This window comes from Amborella trichopoda, chromosome 7 (assembly GCF_054954075.1).
Source record: "Amborella trichopoda isolate Santa Cruz 75 chromosome 7, AtrichopodaSantaCruz75HAP2 v2.0, whole genome shotgun sequence".
NCBI classification, from domain to species: Eukaryota; Viridiplantae; Streptophyta; class Magnoliopsida; order Amborellales; family Amborellaceae; genus Amborella; species Amborella trichopoda.
The window spans coordinates 2385335-2406984 of record NC_142342.1 but is presented as its reverse complement, the minus strand read 5'-3'; the positions used below and the strand labels follow the sequence as shown (position 1 = coordinate 2406984).

Sequence of the window (21650 nt, the reverse complement as noted above, 5' to 3'; positions counted from 1 at the left end):
GATTTGTTTTTCGAGCTATTTCTTTTTATTTTATTCAGTTTTAGTGGTGGGAGAAAATATGAAAAGTCTTTTTTATTTTGGTTGTCAGAAGTAGAGGAGAGAGTAGATATGAAGATTTGTTTTTCGAGCTATTTCTTTTTATTTTATTCAGTTTTAGTGGTGGGAGAAAATATGAAAAGTCTTTTTTATTTTGGTTGGTATTAGAGGAGAGAGTAAATATGAAATTTTGTTCTATTTGTTTTTTCTTTATTTTTTTCAGTTTTAGAGGAGAGAGAACATATGATACTATTTTTTTATTTTGTTCAGGTTTAGAGGAGAGAGTTGAAGTACAGTTTTGTAGATTCTATGCTCTTGGGGGATCCTCACCTTCTGCAAAGTTGGTTTAGCCAAAGCAATGAGAAGCCACAAGCTTGGTTTTGTTGAAAATAAAGCAATGGAACCCTCCCTCTGATAAATAATACAATACTTTCCATGAACATGGTTATGCAGCTGATTTTTCATGCTATTAAGGGAGTAATTGTGTTGGAGAAATTGCTTCTGTTTATAACATTTCCCAATACTAGCAAAAGATGCAAGAACTCGAGAAAATGGCATTGGAGATAGAGGAAGAGCCTGAAAATGAAGAACCCGAGACAGTGCAGAGAGAGGACGAGCCCAAAAATATATAACCCAACTCTCAAGTGGAAACCCAATTTCCCAAGAATAGAAAGACTCCATGGTCTGGAAAGAAGGGGAAAGAAGGAAGGGGTCCAAACTGAGTTAACAGAGTAACAAATGAAATCTGCAGAAGAGCATGCTGACGAGAAGGGTGACAAAGCGAAGGGAGAGGAGGTTGGATTGATAAAACCACATTTCATGGAAAAGAAGAGAGTTTATGGGGGGGAGGTATTGGATCGGCACTCCAAAACACTCAAAAGGCAACAATGGTCGCTGTTACATACCCTGAAAAGAATGTTTACAATTGGAATGGGTACATAAAGGGGGTCTCAGCGGAGATGATGCATGGGGCACTGAAAAGCCGTTTGAGACATCACCGTTTTCCAACAATGGTTCGAAATTTTTAAGCACAAGGTATGATAAGAATATCAATTATTGGGATTGTGAGACTGGTAGTGTTATATCCACATTCGCTGCTCGTAAAATTGCATATGTGATTAAGCTTAACCCTGATGAATACAAGCATAATTCAAGCAAAATATCCCTCTTGCCGGAATGCGTGATAAGAAGATAGTGCAATTGGATATGAGGAGTAGAAAGACCATCCAAGAATATGATCAGTATCTTGGGAATGTGAATACGATCACATTTGTGGACAACAATCACAGGTTTGTGATTTCAATCGATGATGAAGAGTTTGCAGGTTCAGTAGTTCAGGATCCCTGTGGTGATTAAATACATGAGTGAGCCCACATGGATTCGATGCCTTCGATTTCACTGCACCCCAATTCAAATCAGCTAGCTGCTCAAATCTTGGACAACTAGATACTGACTGCAGAACAAGAGAGAGCTTTCAATGCAACAAGAAGATGAGATTTGCTGCGTACATTATGGAAGGTTATGCTTTCCAAGTGAACTTCTCGCCTAATTGGCGATTTGTTATGGAGAGGGGCACTGTTAATTTCGAGATTGGAGTCGCTGCGTGGTTTCTATGCTGCTAAAAAGCGATGAGGCACCTTGCATAGGCTGCCAATGGCACCAATTGGAGCTGAATAATATTGCTGCTTGTGGATGGGGTGGAATGATAAGAGTATTGGGAGTGGTTAATGCTTGGAACTGAAATTGTAGTAAACGCTGAGACCTCTTGCAAGTGAGCAGTGACTAAGAATCACCCATCCGACTTCGAATCGTTCGAGTTAGATTAGGATCGGTAGGTGGGCAATTATAGTAAAGGAACCTCCCCTTTTATAAATTTTTTTCTTTTATTTATCTATTGTATTTGTATAACCATTAGACTCAGGAAAAGCTCAAGTCAAACCAGGCAAATCAAACTTATCAGAGCCCAGCTCGGATTTCAAAACATTCAGAACTTCCATGGCATCGTATGGAGATATGCGGGGCTGCAGAAAGAATTACAGCAGAAGGCGTGCTAGTCATTGGATGTTAATGTTATATGAGCTCCGCAGGCTTTATAAATCTCTATAAATCTTTATATGTGGGTCAAACAGAAAAGGAAAAATTATTATCCCCCAACTAGTTACTATATACGGCATACACGAGAAAAGAAAAATATAATATGATCCAACAAAGACATGACCATGAGGAATGTTCTTGGATTATTGTTGCCCAGCCCGTTGCCAGTACTATGACCAAAGTAATTGTTATCATAAAGATATAACATAAACAGGAGCATTTGAGAGAGAGAGAGAGAGGGACCATCAATGCCACATCATTTTCTTCTTTTTTTTTTGCTAGATATCATCAATTCCACAATGAATTTGGAGTCAACAAATAAAAAAGATCAGAAACAATTTGGTCACCAGAAATAAGAAACTATATACTTATTACTGTGTTAAAGATGACATTTTGTGCATGTGAAATAAGGGTGAAGACAACACCATCAATATGCAGGGGGTCAAACAAAGAATGGAGTTATAGTAGGGTCATGGCTTTATGATATTTGGTAAAGCAGATTCTAAAGCCCTGCTAAAAAATGTTGCTGCCCAGGCAAGAAGCTCTCGTGGCTTACTAATCTATTTATGCCTAATCTATTTATGCCCCTTGACAATGGAATGTGAACCTTTAAAAATAGGGAGGATATAGATCTATGACACTAGAGATAGACGGTCCACATGTTGCAAGATAGACAAATTTCAAAGGTTGAAAGATCCATGACTGCCAAGATGATCAATTTGCAGGTTTTTCAGCACTTGAAAGGTGCACAAGCTGATTCATATTGAACCATCTTCACCCATGGACTAAAAATATTTTTATTTTTTTATTTTTTATTTAAAAAATAATACTAATCTGAAATTTGCATTATAGCCTCACTTTTATAAGTAGAATTAAATTACAATAATCAACAAATATATTGAAAATTTTTATTGAACAAAATAAATTTAGGAGTATTTAGGTCATTTTTTGTTGAACATATTTTTTAATCATTTTTTATTTATATTTATTTATAAAAATGAACCTATACCCTAAAATTAAGATAAATATTTGATTTAAATAAAAATAAATAATAATAATATAAAAATCAATTTTTGGCCATAACATATTGGCCTTGTTAAATCTCCGACATTAGAAGGGTGCTTGTGCACGCTTCCACCCCGGATAGCTTTCCATGTTAAATCTCCACCATCTATGAAATTCATGTTTAGATAGTTTCCAAGTCACAAAGTAAGAAAAGAGAAAGGGTAAAGAAGACATGTCTCTCTAACATATATTAATAAAATCCAATAAGCATCCAACAAAAGGAAATGAAATATATACTCTTAACAACCATAGAGAGATCAGGATCCTAAAATACCCCACAAGGAATCTCAACTATTCACTAAGGCTAGCTCTGAAGCCTCCACCATGCAATGCCCAGGTAGCCTACTAACTCAAATCTTCAGTACATAGGGGATATAATAACTCCTCTCTCGCAAAAACTGAACTCTACATGCGATACAGAACCTTCTACCCCACAAAAGCTGAACTCCACCTAGGATATAAAACCTCCTCTCCTACATAAATTTAAAACCAAACCTAAATCCTCCTCAAAACCAACTTACTCTCTCCCCCTATGTCTGCTTAGTCCCAATAATTCATGACCACCCCTTCATTTCCAGGATTATTAGAACTTCCGAAACTTCCTTTAGAATCGCCAGATTTTTCTTTGGATTGACCAGAATTTGCAGCAGAGTGGCTGGAATTCTCAGCAGAATGAGTGGGTTCATTAGCTGAAGGGGCTTCTCTTTGAACTGTTGGTTTGTCAGCCACGGAATACCTGGAAAGGACTTGTTGGAGCTCATCGTGAACATTGAGGGCCTCAAAGAGAAACCCTTCGTCATCGCCAGAGGACTCAATGATTCTTTGTATTTGTGTCATTGATTGCCGGCATTTCTCCACAATGCTCAGGGTTAGCTCATCCTGTAGGGAGAGAGAAAAGGGGCCCAAAGGAATGGTCAAAACAGAACCAAATCCAACACAAAACAAACGAATTGTGGAAACGATTTTTTTCATGTCCTTGGGATTTGGTTATTTCTTTCACTTTAAAAGAATCCTGACTTTGTGTGTGTTGTTTCTTTTTCTATGTGGATACACAGAGAGAGAGAGAGAGAAAGCGGGAAAACAATATGACCATTTAAGAATCAGTAAGACGTGTCCACTGCCATTAGTCATTAGTTCTTGAACAAGTTATAGGGGATATAATAGGATTTGGAAACATCCATTGGTTTTGAGAGGCTGAGAGGCCCTGAATACAGATAGACGAATGGATCAATGAATAAGCATACATATGTACAAAGAGAGAGAGAGAGAGAGAGAGAGAGAGAGAGAGAGAGAGAGAAGAGTTCTACCATAACCAGTTGGTTTTGTGAATTAGAGTTTGACATGCTAGAGAGGAGTTCAATGCTATTTCGAGCAACAACCAAAATCTCCTTCCTTTCTTCTGATGAAAGATTGTGGCCATGATAGGTAAAGCCATCATGACCTGGCCTTCGTGGATCTGTGTTTCCATTTGCATTACTAGCAGGAAGAGAAGACGGTTGTTCATGACCAACTGGCTCCATAGGAGTAAAGAATGGCTCTAAACTTTCTCCCTCTTGTCCTGGAAATCTGATCCCTCTTCCCTTTAAAATCTGTCAAGATTACAATCCAATAAAAGGTTATTGAGATGCATTGTCCCAGTTATTGCAGGTTTAGTACAATTTTAAGTTTTAACCAAGATTTCAGTTTTTAGATTTCAAAGGACCAAAAAAAGAAAATGATTTTCTTCAAAGTTAAGTTCATAGTTAGAAAATATCAAATCTACAGCTAAAACATAACCTACAACACATCATTTGTCTAATTTAAGGTCATTTTTCTCAATCGAGTAATACATTTTAAATTTTTCTTTTTTTTAATTCATTTCTCCATCAAACCAACCTTTTTTCTTTTTACTCATTTCTCCATCAAAAGCCAGCCATGTCATCATCCTTAATCAAGCCCCTAAAAGGGTCAAGGTATTCCAAATTTCTTAAATCTATAAAAAATAAAAATTAAAAATTAAATTCTTGATTACCAAACTTGGTGTATGATGATGGCTAGAATCAAAGTTGATCAAAGTAAATCTTGAACTGTGTTGACATAAAGTTATATCCTAAATCATGCACAACTGTCGAGGCTTAGGCTTAGATATAGACCTAACTGTTTGGGTGATGGAGGTCATGGGTTCAAACTTCAAACCCTCGAAATTTGTCCTAAAATGCTCAACTGTACTGCACTAACTTTTTTAATAGTAAATACAAAGCATCAAAGCTGTGAAATTATGCCTTTATTTTGAAAACACAGCATCAGTTTCTAATTTATACTCAGGCCCTCTATGATCTTCAGTTTCATCTGTTCATTGTTCATTCTTGGGCTATTTGTAATAGCAAGGTACAATACAATGACAAAGATTACGGCCAAACCCTGGTCCATTAGGGTCATGACCATCCGAGAGGTGATACCTGCTCTTTCTCTATCACTGTCCACCATTTCAAGGGGCAGTGATGACCCAATGGACAACCGGTAAAACACAATCCATTGGATTGTAACATACTTTCTCATTCTAAATTCCTTCTTTAGTTTCTCCTCTGAGATCACTACTTGTGTTGTGCCTTTCAATTGTGATGAACAAATTTGCCAGCTATCTTTGGCTTGTTTTATACAAATTGGGGGCTTTGATTGAACATATATATTTGAGGAAGAGTAAGCCATAAGATGGTGCTTCCTTAATACGGTATTTGACGCTTTAGTGATCTATGTTCTGCAATGAAGGCATCAGGATTTGACGACCAAGAGTCGTTAGATGTACCTATAATGAGTATCTGGAGCTCTAGTTCTAAACTCACCTCACAGGTTTAGGTTATTTTTATACCTATGATGAGTAGATCTAGTCCAACGTAGTTTAGATAAGGTCATATCCCTACCTATAGGAAAAGAACAAGGGCTACCAAAACGTGAGATCCACACCAACACAATTCTTGCAAATGATTCTCTCACTAAAATCAAGTACTTGTTCATTATTTATTGGTTTTCTGTTTGTGCTATTTTGCTTCTGCTAATCAGTTACCCTTGGATGCAAAATCCTTAACAGCGTATTAGTATGTTAATTATTTATTAGTGACTCTATTCATGGTATCTTGCTTCTGCTTATCGGTTTTTATCCTGATCTATGACCATTAACAGCCCCGTAAAATTAAGTTTGGCAAAAGTTGAGCTGACCTAAGGTTGGACCTACCAAAAAGCAACAGAAACCAAGAGAAATCGAGAGACCTTAGTCCATAGTCGTCAAAATTAAACCAAAAAACATGTAACAGGCTGTGAATAATCATGTACATAGCAACTTAAGTGGAAACATGGCCTGATTCAAAGAAAAGATAATCTCACAATCATTTCTTAGTCACTGTTATAGCTTATAAGTTGAAAACCCATACCCCTAAAGAAGGCCACTAAGTTGAAAAATTAAAGAAATTCTTGTTAGCAGCGTCACAAAATGTATAAGTAACCCCCTAAACCTTACTTTCTCAGGGGATCGCAATAATAGGCAGATTAAATTAGATAGAGATACTATATGTCAATTGTTTTGTATGTGCAATGACAAATAACCTTATATGGCAACCAACCATTTCAGCCTATCTCCTTTTCTTTAAACTCAACATAGATATCTTTTCTATGCATTCCTTTTCACAAACTATAATACAAAAACAAGCTAAATTCATCAACATCGAATGTAAACAGAACATGAGGATTTCAAAATCTCAGGTAAATGAACAAACAAACATGCAATATTATGCAAAGTATAAACACAGTATCTGTCATTTGGGGAAGCACATCATACCAGAAAAAATAGAGAGAAAAGTTTTAACTCATCAGAAAGGTGAGAGAGAGGTCAATGGGCAGGCGTACCATGTATGTTTGGTGAAACACAGGCAAATAGCCAAGCTCCTCAGATGACTCCCCCCATGCTCTAATCAACTGTAAAGCCTTCTGCCTATTAGAGAAATGGGTTTGCGGGTTATTAATCATTCTCACCATCTCATCCAACACTTTCTCAGAAGCTATCTCAGAGAACACTTTATCACAGTTCATAGCACAGGCCTCCAAAAGATCAAGGCTATGCCTCTGGCTCACCACATTTTTCCCCATTATTTTCTTCTTTATAGCCCTCACTACATCTTGCCCACTAAGCTCTTCCCCATTAAGAAGAGAACAAATTCTTAGATTTATGGACCAGTTAGGCTCCTCTAAATGATCAGAAGTGGCTTCATCCACCATTTTTCCAGCTAGTGTTGGACCTTGCAAGATTTCCTTCACTTTTCCACTCACTTTTCTCCAGTTCTGTGCACCTCCAGTTCTCAGACGCTCTCCCCATGTATTAAGCTTCAATCTATCCATCTTTTAACTATGGTTTAGTACCCAGCTTCACCGAAGCTGCCAATCAATCTTCTCTAAAACCCAATCTCAACTCTATGAAATTCTAATTCGACCTTTTCCGAAGCTCAAATTCGATCTTTCACAAATACAGAGTATAAACTTAATTAATCTTTACAGACAAGTATTGAACGAAACCCTGGTTTAAACTTGTTTGAAAGCCTAATTAAGACCTCAAAGGCAAATTTTGATCATAGATAGAACCCAAATTGGATTGCCTCCAAATCCAAATTCCTCTTTGATGATCAGTAACATAAAACCAACTCTGCAATGTTTGTTGAACCTGGACTCAATCTAATCTTCCAAATGAATCCTAATTTAGCCCACTGCAAAAGCCAACAAGGCTCTGTTCCACAGAATCAATAAATTGATCGATTAAACACTCCAATTCTCTCTTCCTATCAATCCCTATTTTCTCTAATTTTTGCCTTCTCCTCAAATAGAGCACAATATTCCCACTATAACAACCTGAGCAAATCAGAATAAATAGTTAGATAAAACCAAAAAGGTAAAAACAGAAGAAAAACAAATTTTTGAACAATAAGCAAAACCCATATATATATATATATATATATATATATATATATATATATATATATATATATATATATATATATATATATATATATATATCTTATACATTCATTAAAACCCCAAGGTTCAATTTTCTCAAAAAACCCAATTTTGAAATTCCCCCAAACATTGATTAAAAACATAAGAACATCTTCGCCTGAAGCCCAACTCAAAACCCCAATTTTTAAATCCCCCCAAACCTTCACGAAAAACATAAGAACATCTTCACCTGAAAAAATCTCTCTCTCTCTCTCTCTCTCTCTCTCTCTAGAATCCCAAAATTTTCAACCAAAAGCGAAAAAGGGAAATTACAAACAGAAGCCGTTATCAAAAAATAAATAAAGTCGGTTTTCAACCCATAATGATAATTTTAAAATAAAAAAACAAAATAAAAACTCATAATCTACACAATTCCGATTTCAAATTTGATGTTACGAAAAACACGACTGGGTTTTTCGAGCACTGTAACAACTTACCCCTCAAGAAACCAACCTGCTTTTCCAAACTCCGAAGAGAGAAACTGCACGAGAGAAAAAAAGTGATTCTTCTGGTTTTCTAGAGAGAGAAAGAGGACATTTCGTGCAAGAGATAGAAAACCGTGATTGGTCTGAGAAAAGTGTGAAACAGTCACCGAGAAAAGCTAATTTTTGCGTATGACGTGTCGTAGAATGAGACTATCAAATTGCAGAATTTTAGGCTTTTTAGCTCCTTCAAAATTTTCAGGCGGCTCCCCCATTGAATATCGTGAAAAGTTCCAACTGAGCCAAATAGCCCAGAGACATATTGCTCCCGCGGAATCATACTGTCTATCGTTTCCCTCAAGTTAAGATTATTTTAGGATCTCAAATTTTGCTACACAAAAAATACATCTCGTTAGAAGTTTAAATACATCTCGTTAGAGGTTTAGAAGAGTATGGGAGAGATTGACATATTTTGAATAGTCAAACCTGTTCAATAGAAAAAATATTATATAAATAGAAAAAAAATATTGCGGACTTATTTATAATAATAAATGAGACATACAAAACTATACAAATTATCGAAGGTTCAAAATTATGAGCAAGCTATAAGAAAAAGTGTTTGAGCAATGATTGAGACATGAAACTAGGGTATTAGAAAATTAGTTGTATGCCAAGTAGGTCAACAATTGAGAGTATTTTCTTACTTAAACAACTGATTGAGAAGCTTAAGGAGAAAAGAGAAGATTTCCAAATGGTCTTTATTACTATATAACAAACGTGTGATAGAGTAATTAGAGAGTTAATTTTGGGGTACTGAAAACAAGAGAGTCTCTAGATAATATATTGATATGATGAAAGGTATGTATTAGGAAGCCCCAACTAATAGAGATACAAGGGAATTTTCAATGAGATGTGTTTAATTATATTGTTTTTATATTCCCAAGCATAAAAAATGTGAATATTTTTTTTTATTAAAATAAAATTGGTTTAGTAGCATCAAGGTTTTTAAGATCTTGGATTTGTTAGTTTTATTTTCTTTGAAGCAAGAGTTATTGCAATAAAATTATTTGTAAGTGATCTTTGCCAAAATAAAAAGAAAAGAAAATGGGTTAAAAGAAAAAAATAAAAACACATATTCCCCAACAAGATCACATTAATCTTTCTTTCACCTAGAGAGTATTGAAAACAATGAAGTCTCTAGATAATATATTGACATGATGAAAGATATGTATCAGGGCACCCCAACTAATAGAGATACAAGGGAATTTTTAGTTATAGTAGGCCTACATCAAGGTCAATGTTGAGCCTATATCTCTTTGTTTTTATTATGGAAGAATCAACTACGCACCTACATGATGAAGTAATGTGGTGTATATTGTTCGTGGATGATATAGTTTTCATTGATGAAACTAATGGCGGTGTCAACATAATTTATGACTTTAGAAGAATACTCTAGAATCTGAAGGTTTTGAGATTAGCCGGACTAAAACAAAATATACGGAATATAAGTTTAGTAATGATATAAGTAGGAACAAGGAAATAATTAAAATAGATGGCCAATAAATACATAAAAGAAATTATTGTCGATATCTTAGATTGATAATCCAAGAGGATGGAGAGATTGACGAAAATTTCATGCATAGAATAAGAGCTAGGTGGGCAAGGTGGAGACATGCATCCAGAATTTTATGTCAGCATCACATACCAATGAAACTAAATGGGGAAATTTTATAAGTCAATTGTAAGACCAGCTATATTTTATGGAATAAGATGTCGTACAGTCAAGAAACAATATATATATATATATATATATATATATATATATATATATATATATAATGAGTACAGTTGAGATGAGAACGTTGAAATGGATGAGTGACAAGTTAAGAAATAATAAAATTTATAGTAAATACATAAAAAAAAACTTAAGGGTCGCTCCAATAGGCAATAAGATGAAGGAAAGTAAACTTAAGTGGGCTATATATAATATAGACCTAACAAAACACATGTTAGGAGGCGATTTGGTTCAAGTGGAAGGATTAAAAAGGCAACAGGAAGACTCAAAATGACAAGGACAGAAGTAGTGAAAAAGAATATGATGACTTAGGGTCTAACTAAGAGTATGACGCTTAATATAGTAGAATGGCAAACATGATTAATATAGCCGGCTGTAAATAATTGGGATAAGGCTTAGATGATGATGATAATGATACTTTTGTGCTTAAAAAAATAATGCCTCAAGATTGAATAATGAACAGCTGAAGGGTAAGATCTAAGCGTTGAGGATCTCAAATTTTAGCTTTTTGCTCAAAAATAATCATATCATAATTCTTAGTTGATCCCAACGTTCAAAAGAATCCCCGAAGTATCTTTTTTGATAGAGGCAATTAATGAGATCCATCATGTTATACTCAAGAATACACACATACACACATGGGAAAACATTTAAAAATACTCATGAGCGAATTTTTAAGATATTTCATTTATAACTCATCACCATCAATAAGTCATTGGACGGTCATGATTGTCTGATAGTATTTAAAATTTAATAAATTTTTATAAATTTGATTAATCAGAAATTTTGTGAGAATGATAGCCTTGGCGAGGCACATCTAAATAAAATATTAAAAAATAATCCAACTAATAAAAATAGCCAAATTACCTTTACAAATATTTTAGGGGTACTTTGATCATTTATTATTTGATACTTATTTTTATTATTTTATTTAGGTTAGAATCGGTTAGATGTACACGCAATCTAAACTTCAAGTTAGTCTGATTTGTAGAAAAAATATTAAAATTTAAATATTATCAGACGACCTTGACCATATGATGGACTTTAGATAGTGAAGTGCCAAGAATGAAATATTGTAGAAATTTGCCTATAAGTATTTGTCAACTAAAATGAGTAGTAGTTTAATTATGCTCTTAGTCATCCGATCTTGATTGCATGGTTGAAAATGTATGTACTATTTGAAATTTAATTATTATTTTTTTACAAATTGAGCTTAAACTTTAGGTGCATCTACTTGAAACCATCACTCAACATAGAAAAATATAAAACAGTATTTTAAAACTTTTAAAATTACCAAATTACGCCAGCTACATTCAAGGCGTAGTTTGGTCATTTTAAGGTTTGGAAAATATTTGTTTTATATATATTTTTTTGTGCCTCATTAGATAGTACACATGCCAAAATATTCATATTGATTTGATTTGTAACAAAAAAAACGAAAAGTTAATTCAAATAATAACATTCATTTTCAATTATCAAATCAAAGATCTGACTTCATAACCTAAACTGTTATTCACCTCTAACTTTTGTCGGAAGATGTCCATGTTAGGAACCTTAAGAGAGCTCAAAAATCTATGTTCAACCCTATTATGAAATTTAGAATTCCAAAAATACTGCAGATGGAGCGGATCTATGGACACTTTGAGAATATTGAAAATAGATTGTCCAAATAACTTTTACAAGCTACACTATTTTTAAGACTTATAATTCTTTCTTTTTTTTTTTCTTTTGTCTGTACATCTCAAGGTCGTGATGATCACTTGAAAGGTTTCCAACTTAAGAACACTTCCTTCTATTGGGTTTTTTGAGGTGCACCTTACTTCTATATTATAACATTGTCACATTATATAACTGAAGGTAAATGGTCTCATTGTATATTTTTTTATATATATAATCATTTACAACAAGAAAATTGTGATCGAAAGAAGATCACCATCAAAATTCAATGGATGGACGTTGATGGCAGAGTGGACATAATATATGATCCTTGCTGGTCTCACGAACATTCTATCACCGTCGATTGAACGACTAATCTGTGAAAAACTTGTGACAATTTGTTTGAGTGATCATATGATCATATGGAGTATAGAAAATGGGTAATAATTAGATCAACAGGTTGGACGGTGATAGAGGAGTATGCACCACAATTGGAATCATGTCATGAGAGGCCTCTCTCTCTAACTAACACGAAATTTTTTTGGCCTTTATGGTCACAGTATACGTCCTCCAATTCCATTGGTGCATATTCAATCAAATTATTTTAATATCTAATAGAATTGGATATTAACACTTTTGGACAATAATCTTTGATGTCAATATTTTTAGAATCTTAGAGTTAGATCGAAGTTGGACTTTTGTTTGTATCTAGCCAACATAAAATTTTCAAAAAGTGGAACAATAGTAAAGGGAAAAGTACACACTAAAACGGTTTAATACTAGTTTGCAAAAAAAAGATTTATAAATGTTTATTATTGATTTGAACGTAGTGAAAAAAAGACTTACCTGTTGGCCGAAAGATGTAAAACCAGGCACTTAGGGAATAGGGACATGTTATTGATCCTGTGCAAAGTCTAATATATTTTTTCTCGATTTAAAGAAGAACAATTGTTTTATGTTGGCTGGACCGCATTTCTGCAATAAGCGGTCCAGAGGTATAAAGCATTAATTTTAAAGAGGGATGTAAATAGATTATCCATCTAAAAACATTTGTAATTAACTGTCCAAATGTTTTTTAATACAATTATTATTTTTAGTTTTTAAAATTTATTTATTTTTTCATAATCTAGATTTCCATATTAAAATATTATATGTTCTCTAAAAAATAAGGTCAAATTATATCTAAAAAATGTATTTATTTTATTCTTAAAAATTAAAATTTTTGGATTTTCAAAAACTAAAATTGGCTTGATTCTGATTTTTTAAAACCGAAAATGGGTAGTTTCATCTTTTTTAAAAAAAAACATTGTTATGAAGTCCAAAAAACTGACATATTAGTAATAACAGAAAGTATTCGGTATTTTGATAATAACAAAAATTAAAACGGATATTTACATAATTTCCCATTTTACAATCCCATGAAAAATATCTCTAAATATGGAGAGTTGAATTCTAGGAATTTGTCCTGGAAAGATAAAGTTTGCATAGAGGTCACAATTATTCTCACCCATTAGATGTTAAATTGGATAGCTTGAGGTGAGTCACGAAGTTGGAGAATTTTTTTTAAAACTTTGTGTCTAATCAATGACACACTTACAACCGCCCATTTTAAAATCTAAGGGATAATAATAATTGTGATCTCTTTATACAAATGATAAAGAGTTATTTGTAGATGATCCCTTGTAATAAAACGTACGAGGTCCTAATTCTAACATGTTATTTGGCCAATTGATCCTAACGTATTGCAAGTTTCCTAACCGAAGTCATATGGAGTTTCTAAAATCACTGATCTGACTCGGGAGTCTGCTGAGTCTACCATATGATTAAAAAATCTAGGAATCACCCAAGTCTTCAACTTATTCATGGATATCAAACCATTTTTATTTGGATTGGGATTTCAAAAAATAAGTCAAAACGGTTAAACATAAGTTTTCCTTGTTTTCAACTAACACATATTCTTGCTTTGAACTAGACCAACTAACGCATCAATTGGCAGTTCGACCGATCAGACCATGCAATCCAGTGCAGTCGTGATAATTGTTATTAGAAGTTTACTCATTGTGCTCAAGATCGATGATTGTGAAGGATGTTGATTATTTGTATGTGTTTTTCATTTTCTTTACAATTTTTTTTTTTAATAGTTTTGAAAAGAGCCAATTTTTTTAGAAAGTATTAGTGAGAGTCGAGGCCAGACTTTTTAACTATGACTCACGTTCTACCACCACAATCCTAACCCCATTATCGAAATCTTTTCAAAATTAGGCGAGCCTGGTGCCCCACCTTTCATTTCTATTTTATGTAACCATGTGTAGAATCTAATCAAGGTAAATTGGAATTTGATGAAGTAAATGAGATAGGAGACCCTTCCCAATCTATTAAAAAATATTATTTTCTAATGTGAAGAGTATAGACGTTGTATTATGGGCATATGGTTTAGTGGTATGATTCTCGCTTAGGGTGCGAGAAGTCCCGAGTTCAATTCTCGGAATTGCCACCTTTGACCTATGGCACATAATGTGTAGATAACGGCAACAGGTGATTGAGTTCAGTGGTTCTTCATATAAAATGTGATGGACTCTAGAGATATGGTAATATGAAGAAGACTAAATTATTTGAAGTACGGACAGAACCGGAAGCGTCCCTTGTTTCAAATTACCCGTAATATGTGGAAGTGTCGACATAATTCACCTTTGACCTGTGTGGCACATAATGTGTAGGTCATGAAAATATTGTTTTTTTTGTATATGATAGGTTTAGGCCATAGGTCAATAAAAACATATTTTTGTTGTATATGATAGTTTTAGCATATGTATTCTACTTGTTCAAAGAGAGAGAAGGGAAGGACACTTGGAAAAACAAAGGAAAAGAGAGACGAAATTCTTGACTTTTATTTTCATTCAATAGGGGCACTATGGTCATAATTTCTTGTAAAGCACCATCTTCTTTTTTGGTAGTTCGGATAATGTTTCTTACCGATGGTAAAAATAGAACTCAAGATATGGTAAATACCATGAGGTTAGTGAAAAAAAAAACATATTTAGAGTAACAAATCTTAGGGCTTTCTCAAAGGGGACACTTTGTGAAGGATGTTCTACTTGGGGGAATTAGTAATCCCCTAAGTGATGATACAAGATTACTTATAAGAGATTACATACAATGAAACTATTTATTTTTAGTACAAAGATGTCACAATTGTTGTGTTTTCATTAATCCTGTAATAGGGTGTTGCCACTAATCTTCCCTATATGAATTCACCTAAAAAAATACACTAGTATGCCCTCTTTTTAAGTATGATTTTTGCGACAAATCAAAATGAAGACTTTATTTTTTTCTCTTGAGATAATTTGGAACTCTATAATTATTGGTTCAACTTTCACTCAAAATGTTAAATTAATGCGGACTTAGTTGCCCATAGAATTTATGTCGCTAGCTGATTTGCAAATTCCTGTCAATATTTGAGAGAAATGATAAAATCTTCTTTTCATTCGTGTTGGATTAGACAGATGAGTCCGATGGCATAAGTGAATTTTTCAGTTGACGAGACCAAAGAATCAAGCTAATATTATTTCATAATTTGTTCTATTGACTATTAGATGTGGAATTGGATGATTATATTTATTCTATTGACCAAAGTCAAATTTCAAAAGATATTTTTTTGAACTTTATGACTCACCCAAGCTATAACATTTCACATTAAATAGTTATAAGTACTTGTGACCTTCTTGTATCGAAGGTAAATGGTCTCATTGTATACAATCCCTTTTTAAACTTTAATTAAATTAGTTTGACTAACGATTAAGCCAATTTTAACGATAATAACCCTCCACAGGTTTGTTGGTCGATCCGATCCTTGTAAGACTAGCGTCTGATTCACAAACTTTTGTTTAATGTACAGTGTGGTATGGGAAATTGTTAACCAATGTCCGTTCCTTGTCTAGACTTATTTGGCATCTCTTGTGATGTGCCACTCAAAAGTGGTCACCCTCCTTATCATCTTGATATTCTAATTTACTCTTTGGAATTTTGCGCGTTAGGAATTTCTTGGGGACTATAAAAGGTGCATCAAGTCTCGCATGAGTGGCACTAGGGTTAAATAATCAAATAATATTATTTAGAGTACATAGTATGCACCAAATAATTAAATTAAAAATTTACCCAAAAATTTGTTTAAAATAAAGCATGTACTAAATGTTTAAGAGGATGCAGTTTCTATAGGACCTTGCCTAGACTCACCTCAAACTATTGTTCTATAGGGAGGATGCAGTTTCTGTAGGGCCTTGCCTAGACTCACCTCAAAATATTGTTCTATAGGGCCTTGCTTAGACTCATCTCAAAATGTCGTTCTAAGAACTTTTCAAGCGTGGGAAATCTTTAAGATGGCTCTAAAATCAGTTTCTATTGCTGATTTTGAAAGTTGGAGCTCAAAAAATGGTATAGATTTTATGGATATGTGAATATTTAAAAATTGACACTCCAGATAATACGTTACAATATACATTATTTTTAAGACTTGAAATCCTAGTTTTTTTTATTTTATAGCCATGATGAACAAGGTCAGATTGATTGAAGATTTTTTTTTATGCTTGAACTATAATTTTCAAAGAATTTTGAGGCGAGGCTTTACTTTTTTCATAAAACCTTGTCGTTATTTTATTCTTTTTCTATTTTAAAATGGGTGTGACATGTATAAGGTTGATGCCCTAAACAATCAAAGTAAAGCGTACCTTTAAAATGTAGAAGTAAATATGCGCCTAACAAATTTATATAAAAAAGTTGTTTTAATATTGAAAACCCCCCTAATTGATCATCTCAACATCAAGACATATGAATATATATAAAAAAAGATTTGAAGTCCCAAAAATAGTGTATATTGCAACACATTATCTAGACCGTCCATTTTCAAGATTTTCATATGTTTATAGGTCTACTTATTTTAACCATTTTTGGAGTTTAAAATTCTATAATTAGAGATACAAATAAATTTTAAGATAATTCTAGGAACTTTTTACACTAATTACATGCTATGAAAATTTTTGGAGGTACGCCTTAATTTGATTGTTTAAGGTTGCAACCTTATAAAAACCACACCCTACCTCTTTTTTTTATAATAAAATTTTGTTTGATGGTTTGAAATTTTTTTTTTCATTTCTAATTATAAAACTTAAAGCTTCAAAAATAATGTGGATCGAGTAATCTAAAGACAATTAAAAATACTGAAAATTGACGGCCTAGATAATGCACTACAAAAAACACTAATTCCTAGACTTGAAATCTATTTTTTTTTACGTCTATAAATCTGGAAGTCGAGATGATCAATTTGAGAGTTTTTCGACATCGAAACAACTTCTTCTAGTGAATTACTGAGGTGTACCTTAATTTGATTGTTTACTGCCTCAACCTTATCAATAAGATAATATACACAAGGCAATGTATTTTTTTATAATATTAATTGTCCTCCAAACATGATCTCACATGCCAACCTTAATTTATTGGTAAAACATGCATTCAACATATTTACTTACCCCACAGGTCTTTAATTTTAGTAGTTCAAAAGTAAATGACGAATTAATTATTGCATTTAATGTATTCACGGATGTAATAGCGTTCAATAATAGGTAGTCAGGTTCATAACTGTATTGGTGGCTCCTTGCACCTCATGAGTTCCTATGTAACCTACCCAATTAAAAAGTGATGGAGTTTCTATAAGGTCTAGGCCTTATGAAAACAAAATAAAGCCTCACCTCAAATCCTCTTCAAGAAAACAATTTCGGCAATTGAAATGATGATCGAAATCAATTTCCAATGCTGACAGTAAAACTTGAACTAAAAAAATGGTACAAATCTTATGGATCTATGAAGAGTTGAATACTTATTTTTAAGGTGAAATAGATAGTCTTAAATAATTTGTTATAATATACACCATTTTTAGAGCTTATAATCCTAATTTTTTTCACAACTAAAATGTTCAACCTGAGATGATCCGTGTAAAGGTTTTCCAATGCATGAATTGTAATTTTCGATGAATTGTGAGATGAGGCTTTACTTATTTTGATAGGGCTGCAGTCCTATCAAACCATTTTCCATTAAAAAAAGGATTAAAATAAAACATTAGGACTTCTATGCCTTTATGAAAATTGTCAATGGTAAAGGAACGGTTTTCGAAGCAAAAATATTGGGATTGTATAGTGAGTACAATCTGAACCGTCCAAAGCTTTGTACGAGGGCAGGTGCCTTTTTTGCATGGGTAAACACAAAACCAATAAAAATTTGAAAGAAGGAAGCTTTGCGTTATCCTCAGTTCATGAGGAGTGGACAAGGATGCCCTTCGATCTCCAATCCCTTATTTTTGGGTGTGGTTTGCGTGAGGCATCAACCTTAAAACAACGTAAAACGCGCCTCCATGCTTTGTCAAAAGACGGAAATTTAGTGTCATAATTATCATCATCTTTAAAGTTTTTTTAAAAAATTATTTAGAGTTGACTACACTAATTGTGGTCCATTATTATGCTCTATCAAGGGTCATATATTTTACTTAAAAATATACTGTTAAATATAAAATTTTAATTTTATAAAAGTTATAAATTAAATATCTACAAACATTTTAAAATATTAAACATTAACGGTTTAGATGATTCATTATAGTATGTATTATTTTTAAAATTTGAAATTCTTTTTTTATCTATAATTGTGCATCACGAGATCGAGATAATCAATTTTACAGGTTTTTAACATCGAAACAAACTTTTCTTATAGATCTTAGAGGTGCACCTTACTTCTAACCCCCTCACCATGTTTTTTTTTCGCTTTTCACGATTTCAAACATAAAAGTTTCATAGCTAGTGGCACAACCTCGGCCGACCCGACATCTCGGGCTAACTTAAATTGGATCGGGCCACGGATTCCAAGAGTAGGGCTAGGCCTAGGCTAGGGCCCAGTTGGCTAGGTTTGAGCTGGACCGGACTTGGGCCATGCCTCTAGGTTCTAGGGTTTGGCTTGGGCTAGCCCCCGGCACTGCAGCCTGCAGCCTGCCACCCCTATTAAAACTGCAAAATAATCAAATTTAATTATTATTTAGATACATCAACTTGCAATGAAGGGTGTCCACGCCTCTTCTAACAGTGATTTGGTTCATTTTGTAGAGTACTTTTGACTCATTTTTTGTTCACTACCGAAATTTTTGTAGCAGACGATAACATTTCAAAAAATCAAGCCGGTACAATTTTTTTTAAAAATGAAAATTAAAAGAAGATCATTCAAGCCTATTGTTCTTATTATGTAGCATAAGAGCTTATAGTGGGATTCATAAGATAACATAATTCAATATTGCAGGCATGATGAAATTAGTATGGAGAATTGTTGCCAACCCTTATTTTCTCATACCGTATTTCTGGGCAGACCTTTGACTTTCTGAACAATCTATCTGGGAATATTATGGAGATTATATACATAGGGATCTAAATGTTCTTGTCAAGCCAAAAGTGGCGGACTATTTGCAAGTTTCTTCTCAAGAATGGAGCCTTCCTACTCCTACATATGTCCATCTCATTCGAGTTTGGAGAGAGTGCGACTTTTGCACTCCCTCTATGCCCCCAGAAAGAATTTTTGGTTTTGATCCATTCTTCATATGGCCTTTTCTCAGTCAAACATAAATGGGATCATATTCGACGATGGGGCACTCCATAGCTGATTTTCAAGAATATATAGGTTTCGCATTGCCACCTGAGAGCAAAATGGTTTTCTTAGTTGGCTATTCATCAATGCCTTCCCACCTTCTCTTTATTACAACTGAGGAGAATTACTACAACACAAATATGCTCTTTCTTCCAATCTAACAATGATAGTATTTGCCAACTATCATTTCACTGCTCTTTCTCGTAGGGTACGTAGAAATCCTTTACATGTAGGTTTGGCAAATGTTTACATGGCTCAATCCAACCGATTGTATCTATGTTGTGGACGTGAATTTTCTACATGTTGAAATCAGTTGGTCTTCTTAATGGATGGCATTCCCTTTTCTTCATCACTATATAGATACTTTGGGAGGAGCACAATCATTGGGTTTACCAAGGGAAGGTTTTTAAGAAAGAACAACTTGCCAAGAGGATTACTCTAAATATTAGAGAGATGGCAGATGCTAAGGATTGGACCTTCCACGTATCCAAAAATGTTATAGTATATAATCTTTATGTCACATGGCGGCAAGAGAAGATGAAGTCCTCTATTCCAATTGCACAGTTCTTACCTCGCTCAAGCAATTTCAAATTTAATGTTGATGGAGCTTCTCTACATAACCTAGGATGCGTAGGAAGGGGTGTGGTCATCAGAGGTGAAGATGGATATTTTATTGCTGTATTTGCACAACTCTTTGGAAGCATCTAATAAATATGTTGAGTTTCATGCTTTGCAAGCCAGAGTTGATCTTGCTATCGAGTTAGATTGTTGTCCTCTACGAATTGAAAGTGATTCATCTCTACTTATCAATTCCAGTCAAGATAGATGTAGAGTCCCATAGCATCTTCACATTGTCGTTGCCAAATGCAGACATATCTGACGTGTGTAGTACATCACACATATCTATTGTGAGGCTAATATGGTGGTTGACGCTTTCGTTATAAAAGCCACGGGTTTTTTGGCACAGACCGCTTGCTTGTATTTCCCTCCATGTACTTCATGATGTTGTGCAATTGCCTTATTGTAAGGTTGTAAATTTATGAAAATTATTCAATGAAAATCCGGTAAGAGGATTTCTCTCCCACCAGCTTACCAAAAAAAAAAAAAAAAGCTTGAATTGTAGCATAATTAGCATAAGTCAATAGAGTAATATTGGACTTCAAATTTGCACATGTAAATGCTTGGGCCTTGGGTGGGGGCTGAGTGATCTTGTAAAACGCTTGTATTGTCGCATAATTAGCATAAGTCAATAGAGTAATCTTTCGGTCTCATGTTATTTGTACTTACTCCCTCTATTACGTTTACTGGGGTTTTAAGATCCGGAAATCCGCATTGGACGCGGCGGGGTTGCAATTTAGGTCGCTCTCTTTAATCCTTTGGATTTTATTTTTTATCATTTTAAAATTAAGGGATTTTATTTTTGGAAAATTATGTATATATCCATTATTTAGTATCGTTAGAGGCGTACTTCACAAATTTATACCTAAACTTTCATCAAATACAACAAAAATGTTTACTTTGTTGTCACAACACAAAACATGTGATACGTTTATTAGGAGTGTAATAACAACAATACTAAACATAAGAACTACATTAGCAAACAACAAGAACCGAACCAGATATAAGAATATTGTTGGAAGAAAAAGCAAAATTGACTTCTAGTATAAAATTCCAGTTAGCTAAAATAAAAAAATCAAAAAATATAAAATAATGGTCCATCCAAATTGTATGTCATATACACAATGAAATCAAAAAAGTTGAAAATGTGAAATTAATTCAAACTTCTACATGTAGAAAGAAGGCAGCAAAATGTTTAAACAAATCCAAATATTCGAAGCTCACCTTGAACTTGTAGCGACCTAACTATTTTGTTATCATTGAATCTCTCTTGATCT

At 33.8% G+C, this 21650-nt stretch overlaps 1 protein-coding gene and 1 pseudogene across 2 annotated transcripts; one reads left to right on the top strand and one right to left on the bottom strand.

Moving 5' to 3' along the window:
• The first annotated feature begins 618 nt into the window (after positions 1-618).
• On the top strand, positions 619-2763 carry LOC105421657 (uncharacterized; annotated as a pseudogene). Its single transcript, XR_016059787.1, has one exon. The product of XR_016059787.1 is annotated as an uncharacterized LOC105421657 (transcript).
• Positions 2764-3357: 594 nt separating this feature from the next.
• LOC18447118 (ENTH/VHS/GAT family protein) lies at positions 3358-8769 on the bottom strand. Its single transcript, XM_006857221.4, has 4 exons — positions 8649-8769; positions 7075-8067; positions 4503-4784; positions 3358-4074 (listed from the first exon to the last, which is right to left on the bottom strand). The coding sequence occupies exons 2-4, from the start codon at positions 7561-7563 to the stop codon at positions 3736-3738; spliced, it is 1110 nt and encodes a 369-aa protein (XP_006857283.2). The 5' UTR covers positions 7564-8067; positions 8649-8769; the 3' UTR covers positions 3358-3735.
• Positions 8770-21650: the final 12881 nt, after the last annotated feature.